The sequence below is a fragment of the Neopelma chrysocephalum genome, unplaced genomic scaffold (assembly GCF_003984885.1).
Source record: "Neopelma chrysocephalum unplaced genomic scaffold, ASM398488v2 Primary Assembly neopelma1_97390, whole genome shotgun sequence".
In the NCBI taxonomy this organism is placed as follows: Eukaryota; Metazoa; Chordata; class Aves; order Passeriformes; family Pipridae; genus Neopelma; species Neopelma chrysocephalum.
In genome coordinates, this window is record NW_020926031.1 from 1,272,650 (window position 1) to 1,290,172 (window position 17,523).

General features: G+C 45.6%; 1 protein-coding gene across 1 annotated transcript in view; it reads right to left on the reverse strand.

Moving 5' to 3' along the window:
- The window catches only part of FBXW4 (F-box and WD repeat domain containing 4), a 61,411-nt gene that overhangs the window by 3,776 nt on the left and 40,112 nt on the right, over window positions 1-17,523 (reverse strand). The window contains exon 6 of the mRNA XM_027672311.1: window positions 11,197-11,262. Within this exon, the coding sequence (XP_027528112.1) occupies window positions 11,197-11,262 (66 nt within the window). The remainder of the gene's footprint in view (window positions 1-11,196; window positions 11,263-17,523) is intronic.

The following is a 17,523-nucleotide window of genomic DNA, read 5'->3' on the forward strand; positions in this document are numbered from 1 at the left end:
GGCATTCTGCTGCCTTTTTTGGGGGTTTTGCAGGGTAGCCCCTGGACTGATGTTCTGAGCATGTGGCACTTCAGGAGAGGAAATCAGGACAGGCAGCTGCACATAGGCCACACAGCAGCACATCTGGTGAATATTCTGCTAGCTGACATCTGCTCTGTTAGTTCCTTTCCACCATTTTCCCTTCTAATACACCTTTAATATATAAAGGACTAAGTGAGCTCAGGGAGAGAGCAATGTGCTAAGGAAAAGTAGCAGGATACAAAAGCATGTCCAGGGATATTTTACTCACTGGGACCAGCCCTCTTCCTCTTCTCTTGAAATGGGTCACAGCAGATCTCCTCAAAACCTCCCACCTCTAAACAAGCACTCATCACACCCAGGGCAAACTTGGCCACGCTAAAGCAAGTCTTCCATTCCCCAGACCTGATTTTAGTCTGCAGCACTGCAAGATGGTAGCAATTTTTAATGGAGGCCTGGTGATGTCTCCAAGTGAAAAATTTCAGCATCACAGGGACAGGAGAAACCAGAGAGTCTGGATTCCTGCTTTCAGAGCTTCCTGTGCAGCACTAAACACCACCCAGATGTCTCGCTCCGAGTGTTCCTCTGTGCCTCCACACCTCACTGCAGTGGTACCCTAAGCATCCTAGCAGAGTCACACCAGTTTTCCTCCCTCCACTCCACTTCCCTTTCCATCCTAGGCAACAAAAAGGAAAGAAAAGGTGGAAAAAAAGGGAGAGAAAAAAAACTATTAGCTTTTCTCTGTAGGCAGGGAAGGAGCACAGATACTCTCATGTTACTGCAGCAAAGTAAACATTACATTGCTGGTTTGTTGATTTGTTCACTTCTGCCCCAAGAACAAGTCAGCCAAAGCAGCTCTCAGATGCGAGGTGGAGCCCTTGGATACATCAGCAGCCCTCAGCAGTTCACAGAAACAAGGTATTATTTGCTACAGTGAAGCACTTACCATCTGACACCAGGGGAAAATCCTGCTATGCTGTACATTGGGCACACAGACCAAAACACCCAAGTATTCTAGCAGGGACACACTTAAGGTGATAAAGAAGCATAACATGATTAGTATTTCCCCCTTTTTCAGCAGACTAAGGTGTCTCTGGATCAGCTACCACCATGCCAGACTAACTCTATGAGCCAGCAGCATACACAGACATGCTAAGCCCATGCTGAGAAGGGAACTCCCTGCCACCACAACTCTTCTAGCCTTGGGATCACAAGTTAGTGCCCACAAATTGTTCAGTCTTTGTTATCCCAAATACTCCCTTCCCTCAAACCCCAGATCCCAACAGTTTTCACTTCCTAGGGAGCAAAATCCACAGCTAATCCTTAATAACCCATAAAGGATCAAGATAACACATGAATGGGCAACAGAAAAGCAGCAGCACATCCCCAGTGGTTTCTAACAGTTTAAATGGACAGAAGAGACCTATTCCATGAGGGACAGAAAGAGATGTCACCACTATCTTGAACCAGGTTTATCAGCTCACAGAGATCAACAGCAGGGAACAGCCTTCTCCTTTCCTTTGTGGTCCCTTTTTCTCCCAAACACCTTTCAAAACCCAGGTGGCTGATCCTCAGCCCTTCAGAGGCCCCCTCCTTGTTAGGGGCCATGAAGGTTAGTCAGGAAATATCTGTGAAGACCGAGCATGGAAGGTTCACACCACCTCCGCACCATGCCATGGCCCTCCAGCAGTATCAAGTAGAGGCTGTTTCACTCCCAGGCCTTTTCCAGGCAAGCCAGGTAGTTGCCTGTGCATATGGTAGGAGCTTTGCTTGTTTTCTGTACTGAACAACCTCGGCCAGATAGTGCCCAGGTTCAGTCCCAGTGCTGGGTGGCACCAACAGAAACACCTCTGCACCAGTAGAGCTCTGTGAGGCAGAATCACAAACGTGACAGTGCAGGTTTCCCGGAGAGACCAGTCTAGAGCCAGAGCTCTCAGTTTCAGTACTTAAACCACAAACCACCTGGGCCAATGCAGTGCCTACAGGTAGGCCTCCAGCACTGAGGAGTCTCACAGATATTCCTAATTCTTCCTACTTCCTGTTAAGCATCTATACACACCAAAATAATATTGTCAATACTCTGGTACCAGTTCACAAGGATCAGAGCCAGAGGAAATCCAGCAGCCCATTTTGTCCCTAGCACAGGAAAGCTGTTGGCACCAGGCTCTGGACTCCTTGCTGATAGAATAAAATGTTAAAACAAAGTCTGTGCGCCTGGGAAATGTATCCAACTGAGGAGTCCAAAAATGAAAGCCATTTTGTTCAGACACTAGAGAATCCTTTGATTCATCTCCATCAATTTCCATGTTCTTCAGAAAACAAGACTTTATGAAATTACTTTTTAAAAAAGCTATTTTTTCAGGATTTCCACATTTCATTCTTTTTTACTACTAAGGAAGGGAAGAAGCAGGCTGGTTTCTTTAAGTTTTTGTTCTTCTTTTTAAAAACAACTTAAAGTTCTATTCCTTCTCAGTCCACTAATATGGAGGCAAAATAGGATCAGTCATGGCAGAGCTCAGATGGTTAGTTTCCAGATAATCCATGGAATGTTGCTGTCACAAAGTTAAAAGTCATATACAGCCTCCCGAGCCACCGCGATCATTTGTGTGACTGTAAAAGCTCAGGATTTTCCTGATGGTTAGAAGTCCAAAAGAAGTCTACACCTGCCTCCCTGTACCCTGCCCATTTGCTGCAGGTCTTGCCCAGATCTCCCCAATACACAAGAACAACATTCCAAAATCTGGGATGAAACAATAAACACTTTTCTCCCTACCCTCCCTTTCTGGTGACCCTGATTCACTAGAACTGATATTATACAAATATGCAAATTATAGGAAACTGCTGAATTCAGAACATCTGCTGAAAACAGATGTGCAAAATTGAGGACATTGTCATTTGCTCTGGAAACCTCATCTGTGAAGCGTGATCATCCATCAAAGAGGATAATCCATTGCATATAAGCAGGTGACTATTCAGAAACCAAACAGAGCTCTAAACCAATATTTTAGCCCCAATAACTACTTGCAACAAGACAGGTGGGAATCATATACTTAAAAAAAAAAAGTGTAAAAAGTTCAAAACACTGGGATATTTGATCTGAGTATCCAATACAGAAAAGAAAACAAATCAAATCCATTTAAAAATAATTATTTGGGGAATAGCATTTGCACAATTTCTGTCAACCAATTTGGAGTGTGCACCAAAACCAAAGGGAAGAGCTGAGCTCTTGTCTCTTCCAGGTGCTTTGCAACAGCAGCTGAGGCAGTGAAGGGATGCACAGCAACTTATGCTAAGAAGGGAAAGGCATGATCAAACAACATCTGTAATGTACAGAGGAAGAAGCATAGATCCTTGGCAAAGTTATTCTTCATAGAGTTATCCTACCCCTGCATTTAGACCAGGCTACTAATTCCTGCAGGGAGGTGTGGGATTGGCTTGGGGAATTTTGAGGGAGCACCTCAAAAATGGCTCAGAGATGCTGTTATATGTGATTTTCAGGAGAAATGCCTCTCTGTAATTCTTCAGTGCAACTGGAGGAACTCAAGGCAGTAGGGGGTAATGACACCAACGATGGTCTGAGACTGTGTTGGGGGAGAGACAGAAGAGGGAGTTTTGCCTTCTTTTCTTCTGCTTTCTCTGAATTGGCCCACACACGTTTTAAATGGTCCAATAAAAAGATACAATTTCTTTACCTTTCCAGCTCTGGGACCCTGTGAGTTTTTGTTGTTCGGGTTCCCGTAAGGTTAAGTTCAGAGGATAAACTGACACGCTGGGCTATGGGAAAAAGCCAGTTTCTTCAAATAAAGCCACAACGGTGCAAAAGAGATCCTGCTGGGGCTTTTATTTGGGAAAACAAACAGAAATGGCACCAAGCCCTTCTGCTTTACGAACCAATTTAACTATAAAACCAATGTTCTCCCTCTCGGGGGTGAGGAGGGGAGAGAGACAGGACATGACAATAGTCCAAAACCTTGGGCGGAAAAAAAAAAGAAGATAGGACAAAAAAGGTTGTCTATCCCCTTTTCTTTCTTGTCCATGGCTCCTTTTCTTAGCACACGTGTGTTCTTGTAAAAACGATTAGATTGCAATTTGTATAACATGGTGACCCCCAAATTCAGACATTTAACCCCTTTTCTCTGCAAAGAATGTCAAGAATGTCTTCTCTGTCTTTCTTTCCAACGGGAGGAGTAGGGGGGAATTCTCTCAAACTGTGATTTCTTGGAGGAAGAGAAAAAGAGGGAGGCGAGGAAAAGAAGCAGGGAATTCTCAAAGCCTTTTGCCCCACTTGTGTGGGAACAGGCGGCTGTATTGCTCCCTTTCTGGACAGAGCTCTGCAGGTCTCCTTTAGTGGGGAGACAAAAAAAAATGGAGAGTCCAAATCAAAACAAAGCCATCTCTTTAAATGAGCTACCACTAGCCAGTGGCAGAGGGGGTTCCTCATTCACTCCTTCCCATTCTTCTCTCTTGCCTCTGTTGATTCTCTCTCAACCCAGGGAAAAATAAAGATTACTTTTGCTTTGGCTCAGAGGGATGAAACTGATTGATGCGCTTGGAGTGTCCAGCCCCCACCCACACTCTCTGATTGTTCAGGGCCTTGTAAAGTTGTCATAAATACGCCTCAACAAAAGTGCAAAGGCCACAGCATGCCCTGGACTGCACACATCCAAAGGGCAGGAGCTGGCCTCATGCTTCCCTGTAGTGAAACAGGGCCAAGACTGCCATAGGGAGATAAGGTAAACACCTGTATGTTCTTCCTCTTACAGTGGTCTTACATTTATGCTAAGAAGCACCAGAGCCCTCTTAACAAAAGGAAGGCAGAAGATGCCCAGCTTATGTGAGAGAGTTCAGAAACACAGTGTCAAAAAACAAACCCCAAACAGAAATCAGTAAAGAACCACAAGGCCCCAACAGGTTTTGAGAACATATGCATACCACGGGAATATATTGCACAGGCACATATATATATATACATTGCACAGCTCTGAACACAGCATCTTCTAAAAGGGACAGCCATCCAAGAGACCACTACTTAAGAGGCTCCTTGCAGCAGCAAGCTTTCTCCAGAACTGGCTCAGGCCATAGGCCTGGTATCCTGCCTCCAATGACATCCAAGGTCTCAGAGAGCAAGTGAATCAAAACCTACATTTCAAAGCTGCTGAATTGGGGTAGAAAATTTCTTCTGCCTTATCAAATGATTAATTTATTCCCAAAGACAGGAGACTTGTCTGCATTAGTCTTGCTGCTCAAGTCGCAAGTGGGATTGCCAGCTTGAAGAAGGACCTGCTTTTCCCTTTCCACAGATCTACATCCAGACTTTCCATTCTACCTACCTCACTGCAGAGAGAATGGTTCCCAAGGACCAGATTAGAAATCCAAAGACAGTTGTTGTTCTTGATTTAATATGAACAGGCCAATAAAGGGTTTGCCCAAAGACAAAAATTCCCTTATGACAGACCCCAGTCTGTCACTTCACCCAACTCTTTTTCCTTTGAACTTCAGGAAGAAAGATATATAAGTGGGAATATCACTTATATGATGCTTTAAAAAGAGTAACCAAAGAAATCTGTGGATAGGCTGGGGAAACAGCACAACAAGAAAAAAGGAAGAGAGCCTCAAGGAAAAGAGAATGAGCAGCCATTTGAGGAAGGGCAACTATCAGTGGATCACCCTACTGCAGCGAGTGGAAGCAGTAGAAGGCACACATTTGCACTCACTTACCCGATGTAAGCACATCCCAGAAAGCCATTTAGCTCACTGTTGGACAAGGTTTGGACTGGTTGTTGTGATTTAAAACTGTGTTCAGCCAAGACAGAGATGCTGAGAAAGAAACCCAAGCCTGAAAGGAGTAGGGAGCCTCTTTCCCACAAAACCTGGAGGAGTTTCCTTGGCAAAAAAAGATGCCTGACATATGAATCTATAGAAACACAGCGCAGGAGAGAGTATTCCACATCTACAGCATGCTATTATTAATCTTCTGTTCCCCAAATCCTGTGAAACTGTTATCAGAACCAGGATAATATTTGCTATTGCTTGTCTCTCCTTTTACCAGACATATGTGATCACTTCTCTGTGACTGGACAAATCCATTTTAAACGCCTGGTCTCTCCACACTTCTTGGAGTCAGTTACCTTTCCTTTCAATCTAGCAACTCCAGTTCTGAACCTGTTTGCTCCCTTCACCCAACAGCTCCTTTTGTTATGTAGAGGGTGTCAAACCTGTATAAACCTTGGAGCTGAAGGCTGTGGAGAGAAAGCTCTTCTACAGAATTTATTTTAGAACATAATGCTAAGAAGTCTGCTTGTGTATCTTCGGTCAAGCTTCTACATTAAAAGCTTTTATTGAAAACATTTAGCAAGGTTTATAATCAAGAACTATACCTGCAGATTCTCATTTCACTTGTCTACTTCCACATAATCAAAAAATCTCAGCATGACAGGACACAAAGTCAAGAAGGACTGGATTTTAACATGAAAGCATCAGTAGTGATCAGCTGACCAGGGTGTTCAGTGCTATATACTGCCACTATCAAATTACACTTGCTTTTTAAGAACAGTACAGGGAGCCCAAGTTTTCAAGCTCTCCCTCTTTGTTGAAAATTGCTCACGCTAACTCAATAGGCTCTGAAGAGCCCCCAAAATGGATGCAGATCAACATATGCTGGAATTCAAAAGACAGCAACCAATTCTTGTCCCCCCCCCCCATGGCATAGACAGATGTGACTCATCAAGGGGCCCGTGGAAGCACATATTAGAGATCAAGCAGCAGCACGTTAGCAAACTTCAGCCAGCTGCTTATGATGGTAACCCTCATGCTGGCTCTTGGAAAGAAAGAGGACAATGCAATAGCACTACAGGCAAAACAGATTACTAACATGCTCAGCAGCTGCCTGGCTACCCTGAGACTCTTCCCCAGCCCTCTGCTGAGGGCACCAGCCATACACCTGAATCTCCCTTCTCATCCACTCCCAAGCCACTCTCATGAATCCTCTACCTCCCACCTCCCCAAAACTTGCAGACATCAAAGCACCTGCTTTGAACACCTGAAAAGCAAGGGGCCTGACAGTCAAGAAATGCAACTCTGTATCTTCCCCTTCCATGCACTCTCTATTTTTTTTTCCACCATCTCTTTGAAAAAGGTGGCAAAGATAAATGGAGAACAAAGAAACAAGAAAAAGACACAGCTTTGGCCCACACCCTGCCTATTACTTAAGGGGGAAGGAACTCTTCCGAAAGAGGAGGAAAAAAATGTGCTCAGACACAATGGCTCAAAAGGCCAGGCAGCAAACCGGGCCACTTTGTACTGCTAACAAGGGAAACCTAATTACAGGAAGAGGGCAAAGAGGGACAGATAAAAGGGATACAAAATTTCAACATCTGTTGCCATAAAGGGATAAGAAGTGGGGAAACGCAAAGTGTCAGTTTGGTGTCAGTGACGGCATAAAGCCACTTTCAAAGGGCTCAGGAGAGGGAGAAAAACCGAACAAGAAATTAGAGGGTTCTTAAAAAAAAAAAAAAAGAAGCAAAAAACCACTCTGCCAAAAATGCTTTCAAAAGGGGGGAGGAGTTGGACAAAGACTGGATATTTAAAAGGTAGAGGATCTGGGTGGCTTGCAGGGCACAGCTAACTTTGGTTCAGTTTTCACAACAGCTCTCATGCCCTGCATCTGTCATGTCGTGTCCTAGGAAAGAACATTGTAGGATCTGTGCATTCAAAATGTTCACAGCATGAGGACTACCATGCCAGACAGATCACTGGTCCACCTCAAATATCAGGCTTGACAGAATAGCTCCAAGAGATGCTGCAAAGAGACCTCTGGAGTATCCTACCTTATGGAGAAGGATCCTTGAGGCAGGGGCATTTGTCACCTAATGACATGCAGACCACCCCAGTAAGAGGGGAAGCAACAGTTCTCTACAGACAAACAACAAATGCTGGCCTTGGAGCTGTCCCCAGTGGTGCATCACCCTCCTCTTCCAAGGAGTTTAAACTCCAAAAGGTGATAGGAAGAGAAAGAAGAGGAGGATCTGAATAAAGTTTCCTTTTCTCTTGCATGCCATTAAGTGGCTATTCTGCTGAGCCACACACTCACACCAGCAAATGAGACAGGAAAGTCAGAATAGAGAAAGGCAAATGGGAGCAAAGAAAGGTACCTGACCTGTAAGAGGGGCAGCTGCCATCGTGACCCTCACTGACAGAGAGGCAATAGGACTTGCAAGAGGCCAAGGAGTCAGCAAGGCCCGATACTTCATGAAAGGACACAGGTTAGTATCCAGTGGCCCACGCTGTTCATTGCTCTCCTTTTCCGTGCAGGCCTCTAATCAATGAAGTTACTCACAGTTGCCTTCCACACACACATCTTGATGCTGAGTGGGAATAAGTGCACAGCAACTTCCCCACATCTAGAAGCAATCAGATGGCACAATGCAGCATCTGTGGGACAAGAGATGTCCTCCAGAGGTGCAGCTAGTCAGCTTCAAAAGCATAGGAAAAAACCCTAAATCCTCCTTCATTACAGGAGAAAGGGCCAGGTGTAGGAGCATCTGGAATTCCAGCCATCAGAGACAGTGTCTTGGCATTATGCAGTCATTCCCCTGCTTTAGACTCCCCTTGACGATTGCTTGTTGCTGCCTGTTGTGGCTTTGATCCAACACCATCATCTCAGCAGAGTCAGAAATGAAAGACAGTTGTGGGGGTGGGATGCAGCAAGAGGCATTTCCTTTCCCCACTAAAAATTTCCCGATACCAAACCCAACCAAGCCCTTTTCAAAGCACAGGACATATTTACAGGTGAAGATATTATCCCTTTCCTATTGGAGGGATGAGAATGCCTGCCCCAGGGTCAGGGAACAGCGAAGGTCATAAAAACGAAACATACCATGACCAACAGCTACAAACACCAGCCAAGGACTTATCTGGTGTGGAACTAAGATGATCAGTACACAAAAGGTTATTTAAGCTTTAAATCCTTTTGTAGTATGTTCCAGCTCTCAGCTGTTGGGGAAAAGAGACCACCTATCTCAAGAGAAGAGAATGGCACTGAAACTGCTGCACTGTTTCTTACACACCCCCTGATGCAGAGAAAACCCAGCTAACTGAACTGATTGTGGACAGCACTAAACATCTCAGTGGTGCTAAGGATCCTGTTGTTTTAAAGAACACATCTTAAGCATCATTCTACCTTGCATAATTTTTTTGACAGAAGCTACCCACATTCTGAACTTAGAGATTGTCCTTGCCATGTTCAGCCTCTGTGGGTCAACCTCTGGGCCTTTGTGACCACAAGGAAGGGGTAAGCAGCAAACTCAGAGAGTTTGGCTCTGTCCACCAGATGTTATTAAGACACATTGGGCACAGAAGGAGTTTTTAAGTCCTAGGTGCCTCTAAGATTTCAAGTTTTCATGCCATGCTCTCACTTCTGGAGTCTGACCAGGTAAGACAACATGCAAAAGCCTCAAAGGAAGAGATAGCATTTCCTACGAGATTGCTTCTGGCAGCCACCAGAGCCTTTGAAGATGGATCAAAAGCTCTGCTGGGAAGAAGAACAGTTTATGGAGAGGCAAGACTTGGAAGGATAGCTCTGTACTCCCTTGCTATGAATGATCACATCAAGCTTCACGTGATAGTTTCCCAGCCATGCTCCCTATTCAGTTTCCTGCCCTGCACATGCTGATGAGTCCAGCAGCTCAGAGGTCCCTGGAGAGGAAAAGACCCAGTGGCATGGTGCATTCCAGTTGTGACAGGTGAAGAGGGAAAAATAAGTTTGACACTCCAGCCATTGCAAGAGGCCCAGTGGCCTAGGTTGCCTTGGCTTTTTTATTTGCCTGTCACTCAGGCTTTTACGTTATTGAAAGATCAAACTCCGTTGTGCTTGTTCATTACCTTAATCCTATTTTCTACACAGCTTTATTATCTCTTCAGGCTTCCTTGGGAATGGCTGTCAGAACAGCTGGGGCAGGAGGGAGAGGGTTGCCCATCTCCTCACTGCTGGCAGATGCCTCTATTCAAGAACAGCCAGAAGACTTGACAGGCAGGGGTATCACAGCACAGCCTCCATCCTTCTGGGGTACTCCAAAGCACTGTTGGACTGGGTCACTAAGAATCATGCACCATTAGCTCAATGCACTGGCGCTCTCTTCCCTTCATAGGATGCATTGTTTGCAAAGTAATTTTGTTACTTCAGAGAAAAAACAACTAGTTTAAATTTGTATTTGATACAGTTGACTTAGATAATCTAATCTATTTAAACTACAGATTAGAAGGCATTTGGTCTCAGACTTGCCCTGAGACCTGCACCAATCCTCCTCCACCTCCTTTCCCCAAATACAGCTCTGCTCACATCCCTCAGGCCCTTTCTGCCATTGCTCACCTCAATCCTCACGGCACTCCTTTGGATAATCTGTGTTGTGCCACTCCTACCCAGAGCATACCAGCCCTGGAAAGCTGAGCTGCTGTTCCAATAATCCTGCCAAATATTTGCTACCTGTCCATCACCACACAAAGACCCCCAGGCTGAGAGTTTCAAATTTGTCAGCAGTTGAGTCTCACGTCAAGATTTGAGATCAACATTTCTCCAGTTTGTTAAGGTCAGCACCTTCCCCAAAAAGGAACTACTCAAAGGCCCCAAATCCGAGGCCACAGCAATTAACCTCCTCAGTGCTTATTACGACAGAGAGAAGACAACATGCCTAAGTCACTTCCACAGATAACCTGCCCACACCTCACCTCTCTGAGCTACCAGAATTGCCAGCCAAGACAAGATGACTGTAGAGCCTCCGTTTGCCTCTGGCTTCTGAGCATCACAGAGAAGTGGGTGATGGGAGAATAGGTACCACCTTCCTCACCACTCTGGCTCAGGCTGAGGCATCAGAAACAGATGGAAAGGAAGGTGTAATGGATATATTCTGACTGTACAGAGCTAATGGGAAGAAATCAGGATGGCTGTGCCATCAACTGGAAAAGCTGGGAAGAAAAGTCAAGTTGCTCCCTACTGAACCAGAACCACATACACCTTTCCATATCAGTTTGTTCTGTCCCCCATTCTGTCACAAATCTCATGTTTAAACATCCCTTGCCTACATGAACTAAAGGAATGATTTTGCAGTATTTCCAATATCGTATTTCTCATTGTTATTCACTTTTCTCCTCAAGTCTCTTTCTGTAACCTGGAAGCTCACTCACCTCTCAAGGTCCCAGATTCTCAGAGGTGAGGTGTGTCCACAGCAGGCTGTCCCCGTCACAAATGAGCTGTTTAAAAAAAACAAGCAAACAAAAACCACTTACTAATCCTCGTGTTCGGAAAACACAGTTCATGAGCAAGACAGAAAACAGGTTACGAGACAGACTTTGAATTCTGGTTCAAGACTATCTCAGTGTGTCCCACAACATTTCACAAGGGACAGGCAGCAGCAAAGGCAGAGGTGCTCCAGAGCTCTTAGTAGCTGAGCTTCCCAGATGCAGCAGGTCACAACTGCAGAGAATTGGCAGGACACAAAGATGCATTTGTGGGAAAACCTGACAGTAACAGCTGTAAATTGCAATGACATCTTCAAGTCAGTACAGTATTCAGCATGTTTCATACACTATCAGTGCTGTAGGCTGCAGAAAGACCCCATGGAAAATTCCCTGTTACTCCCTACTTCACATCTTTCTTCTGTTTGTTGACAACTTCTGAGCACAATCATGAATTGGCTGCAGCATTACAGGCCTAAAGAATCACAGAACAGAGGTCTCTGGTTCAGCCTGCTCAAAGCAGGGCCAATTTCAAAGCTGGATCAGGTTGCCGTCCCCAGTGCTCAAGCACTCTCTGTTAGAGGCGGTACAGCTCTCCTGCAGCAATATTTGGCTCAGTTCACACTCTCCAGCAGTGTCCATTCCGAAGTCCTCTAGGCGATGCTATGTCCCTGCTGCGTATGCTGGCTCCAGAGGTCACCTAACAGCCACTGGCTTCAGACTAGTTCACAAGACAGGAACAAATCCTTAAAATCAAGCATCAGGAATGTGGGTGCTGTGGCTCTCCAAACCACACTGCTTGTTTTGTGCCAACTTCCTATCCTCAGTCCAAATAAGAGAAAGCAGTTCTTACAAGGATTTCTAGGTAAGCTATAAATGACCTCTCACAAAGCCACATTTATTGCAGCTCCCAAGAATAAACTGCCAAAACTATGTTTAAGTCAATAAAACAAGGATAGCACAAATGCAGGAAATGGAACTTGCTTTAAATGAAAGCCATCTCTATGCTTTGCCTAAACATCTTTTGCTCTATGACACAGGGCTGGCAGCTGAAAGATGAACGCAAAATAAGAAAACAGTGTCATGTCTGTAAAAATAGCAGTTACAGCAGTTTTGAAACATTTCTTTGATCCTCTACAGCATTCCTTTGGAAGTCAAGGTGTCTCCAAGCCTCTACTGCACCAGGAATGGATTCTTGCAGCATCTTTGACTTCTGTGAGAAGCACTACTGCTGGTGTAACAAGGCACTCAGCAGCCAAAGGGTAAACACAGGCTCAACTCTATCAAAGCCAGAGAAGGAAGCAAGACCAAAACTCAGAACCCCTTCTACTCCTATCTCTGTGATTTAGCTGAGCAATTAGTTCCTCCAAATCATAAGGCCAAAGCAGCACTGCCAAAACACTCTGCGAAAGAGGCAAGCAGATAACACCAAACCATTTCAAAGAGTTACAGGAACCTAGGAAGGGCTTCAGCTACCAAGGCTCACTTTTGTGCTGGCTCTATACTTCCTACCCAAAGTCACATACCTGGAGGTGTCCACAAGTTCTGTGACCCTGAGCTGCCCTTTAGGGCTAGGAAAGTCCTGCAGCACCAGAGCTATTTCAAAGTCTCTCCAACCACGCTGTCTTACATGCAAAATCCCAGGTTCATTGGCAGTGCACATGCAATCAGCCAATGCACCTGTAGCACTGAGCGCTCCCTACAGGTGCTGCAGGGTGCACACATTATTCTTCCCCACAGAAGTCCCTGACCAAAGTCTAAATCTAAGGAAAAACCAATTCCTGTTGTTGTGCAGCAGCCACTACGATAAATTAAGAAAGTGTGCAGCATTTCATCTTTAGAAACAGGGTGTCTCCTCAACGCCTGCCTTCTCTCCACCATAGTGCAGGACAAGAAGGAACACTTCCCTTTTTGCCAATGTCTCCTATCTCAGAGGAAAACAAGCAAAAGACACCCACTTTGACAGCTCGTCAGTCAAACCCCATGTCTGGAAAGCAGCTCTTTGGTCAGGGAGTCCCTCAGCTACAAAGCTAGGTGTTGGGTTCTGTCCCCCCTCCCCAAACATAATCCATTAATAACTACTAAAGCAAATTACCATGGTTAGAAACATAATAGCAGTCAAGGAGTCAGTCAAGCAGGCAATTGGGTGCTTAAGATTTTTTTTCTGGGGGACAAACTGACTCTGTACCAGAAGTGAACACCCTCATGTGGGAGACAGGCCCCTTTGTGCAGAAGGTATGCACAAGGCTTTGATGGTTGCCACAGGTCTAAATTAGCATGGAGGCACACCAACAGGGAGAAAAAGGTGGGAGGAACAGCAAGGTCTAATCCCTGCTCATGCTGTCAGTTCTGGACTTCAGCTTTCCCTCCTCGGTCCTTACCCCCCACCCCTCAAAAAGAAAAAAAGAAAAAAAAGAGGGAAGAAAAGCATTAGATAAAGAGATTTCTCTCCACCATGGAATACAGGCCTCAGGGTCACAAATAAGTCTCTTCTGGGTAAAGCTGACTCCATTCAGTCAACAGGAATTTTGTCTCCTACTTCAGCAGGATCAGGTTTGCAGGCCTTATCTTTAACAGCCTGAGCCCATTAGCAAGCACAGATAAGACTTCTCCCAGAAGAGCAGGCCACCTTCACTGCCAGCATTAAAACACAGTATTCACAAGACAACATGTACAAGAAGTGGTGCCAATGAGAAATTCTCAAAGCCTGAGAGTGAACTAATCTTAAAGTCTGGATTCCAGGAGATGATACAGGGCCCCTCACCTTCAGTCTGATCTGCAGACATATACCTTTAAGCCCCAGGCCTCCCATAATTGGGAACCTCGCAGAGGTGACAGTTTTACTCCAAGCAAAAGGGCAACACAAGTCAGCCTTGGTAGGTCTAAAACAACATGCAGATTAGAAGTAAGCATGTAAAGGTTGGCTACAAAACTTCTGAAATTTCAGTCAGCAGAGCTGAAGTTTTCTATCAGTGGCTTGCTTCTTTCAGTGTATCTCGAACAAGGCTCTTTACGTCTTAGAAAGTAGAGAGCACACACAAGAAAACCTCTGACTCAGAGAAGCACAGCTTCTTCACAACTGTTGCTGCAGGTTGCCCAAGAGAAACAACTCAAGCTGAGTTACTAGCATAGAGAGTGCCGTTTATTTTGCCTACAATGTTTTCTGGAGTCAGAGAGACTGAGGAGAAACTAGATGGGGAAGAGGGGAGCACAGGATACCCTATATATATTAATGCAGGCATGACCCATCCATCTGAAGTATATACAATACTATTAATATACACTGACACTGATCAGATGCATCTACATCCAACATAAAAACTACTATGCCCAAGCTTCAGATGGCCTTGGAGATGCAAAGCCCCTTCTCCTAAGCTTTCCTCTGTCCTGTGAAAGCTGCTGGGTACCATGACTACAACCTCCCTCTAAAAAGCCCTTCTAATGGGAAAAATAAGCACCATTGCAGGACTTCCATAACAGGACATGTTGTCTTCACAGGGGTACCTTAGAAGCTAAAACCAAACCAACATAACATTTCCATTTCTGCTATACCAGGAAGGCAAGGATTTTGCAGAGCATGAGACACACGTACTTCATACACAACATGTTTTTGCTGTCCAAAGCAAGGAATTCTCTAACTCATCTGATACTTCAGTGTTCTCTTTTGAAACTCCCTAATGAGGAGAGGAAAAAACAAGAGAAAAAAGAAACGACCAAGAACCTGCTTCTCCAAAAGCCAGAACTTGTCTGTGCTACAGAAGAGACATTTCACTAGAGATCATTCCCCCACAGCAGAAGCCGGGCCAGGGGATGAGAGAGAACACACATCCTGGCAGCGCTGTTGGAAGAAACACAAGAACTCTCCATCTGACTGACTTGTGGTTGTTGAAGATCCCATGGCATTTCTGGCAACATCAGTAGTGCTCTGGCTACAGTCCAGCTGCAATAATTCCATGCCCACTCCCAAGGTGCCAACTAGAGTTTCACCCGTGTAGCATCCCTCTTTATCCCATCCTGGACAGAACATTGCCAGATGTGAATGAACCAGAGGGACAAAGGTAGATGCCCATCAGTCCTTTTGGAAAGATGCTGTTTGTCATGAGGCTTGGAAACAGTTTCAGCTCCAGATATACAAATTTCATTGTACAACACACACTTCCCCCACTGTCAACCCAGGCTCCAGAGCAGGCCCTGCCTGAGCTGGGAATTCTGCAGTGCAAAGTCATTGAAGGAACCTGGGTGAAACAGGTCCTTTGCCACCTCTTCTCTCTAAACTTCCCCCATTTCCCAGGCTTGTGCTCTTCTCCTGTACTGTAAACAGATTGCTTCTCAAGTCTCATTCTGCTCTTCAGGGATTTCAAATCCAGAATCTGCTTGACACGTGCAAGAGTCTGTTCCTTCCTCCTGGTGCACTCCCCCGCCCCCTGGAATTGGACATCGTTGTTCCATTTTGGAAACTATTATATATGGAGACTCACTGGACTGGGAAACAAAGAAGTTATTACTTGACAGAGCCCTGCAGCTGGGAATGTGGAAGGTGGGGGGAGAGAAGGGGGAGAACCGAGGGGAGACAGGCTGGGGGGGCTGGTAGCAGTGTTATGAAAGCGATCAACAGAAGGGACAGCTCAAAGATGGGAAACATCTATTTTAAAAAGTCTCAAGTGAGATGAGAAAAGAAGGAGAAGAGAGAGCAACTCCAAAACGGAGATAGGAGAAGAGAGAGAGCAGTTGGTGCCGACGGTGCCGCGGGTTAAACACACGGGTCTGTGGGTTTGTGTAGCCTTTGATTCAGCACTGACACGCTTTGGCAAGGGAGGCCACCGGAGCTGTCAAATCCTTCACCAACGTGCCCATCAATTGTATTCAGCTCTCCCCGACCCGCACTGGCATTTTAATTACTGTTGGGTAAACTAATTTGTACAAATGAAGGCAACTCTGCCTAATAGAATATGCAAGCTCTCTGACCTCTGACAGGCGATGACACAAGATACAAAGGAGGCAGAGGAAGGCTTTTTATCAGAGCCTTATTACTCTCTATTACTCCAATTAGTTAAGCTCCAGTGCTCCTAATTGGGGGAAAAAATTGCAATTAAATCAATTTTTGATGGGCTGAAAGTGGGTTACCGAACCGCCCTGCCTGTGAAACACTGATATTATAGCAGCAAAGGTCAAAGTCTTTGTCGGCACCTGTGGGGCCCCCACCTCCCCTCTCTAAGCCCCTCTGTGCCCCCCCAACACACACACGCAGCTCGCTAAGGCGAATCATTAGAACATGTCATGTCTTATCGCGGCCGCCACCATCCTGCCAACCTCATCAGTTGACATCATTACGGAAGGTAACTCCTCCAGCATGAATACAGTGCTAAGGTCACACAAACTTGATGGAGCCCCTGCTGAAGAGCAGATGCAACAGTAACAACATTGTGAAGGGGAGAGGAGGGGGTCGGAAACCCAGCGCAATGAGTTTTGCCACCTCCAGCATGAGGCTTCTACAACAGACCAGATACACACAAAGGGAGAGAGACAGAGAGTGGGGAAGCAAGTGCTCCGTCCCCAGGGGCATTTAATTTGCAGGGCGAAAAAAAACCAGCACAGCATCAGTTTAGCATTTTCTTCTTCATGAGAAAGCAGGCACCACAAGCACCCAAGAGGTCCCACCTGCCTTTGATTCAGGCAACGCTGGACAAACCCAGGTTTGGGTGGTCATGCAGGACTGGTGTTGCCCCTTCACTGCCCCAGACCAAACCCTTTAGCCCTACTTTGTGCTTCTTGGAGGACAACCACAGAATTGAACCAAGCACCTTCAGTATCTCAGAAGTAAGTCAGGACATCCAAGTTATATGTTAACACTCTGTAACCACAAATTGAACAAAAATCAGCAGGTAAGGCAGTTGTACCTAAAGCTCACCTGAGCAAGCCAAAGATCCCCACTGCAGCCCAGCCTCATCTTTGTTCAGCAGTGCCAAAAAGACTCAGCAGCTGGAGGCAAATGGCCAAGCTTGTTCCACAAACAGACTGGAAAGTGCTGGCAGGTTTGCTGCTGCTTCCTTGAGCCCTGAGTGCATGCCACAGCATCCCTCAAGACATCAGTCAACTCAGGGTTGAACTGTGCTCCTGATACGCATCATAAATGCTGCAGAAGAGAACTACAAAAGCTACAGAAGAGCTCTGCAACACCCCACCACAACTTATCAGAGAGAAAGCAAAATGGGTAGAGAAGACAGCATGAACCCTGCAACATTTAAAACCACTATGGCTCCAAGAGGAAACGCTGTG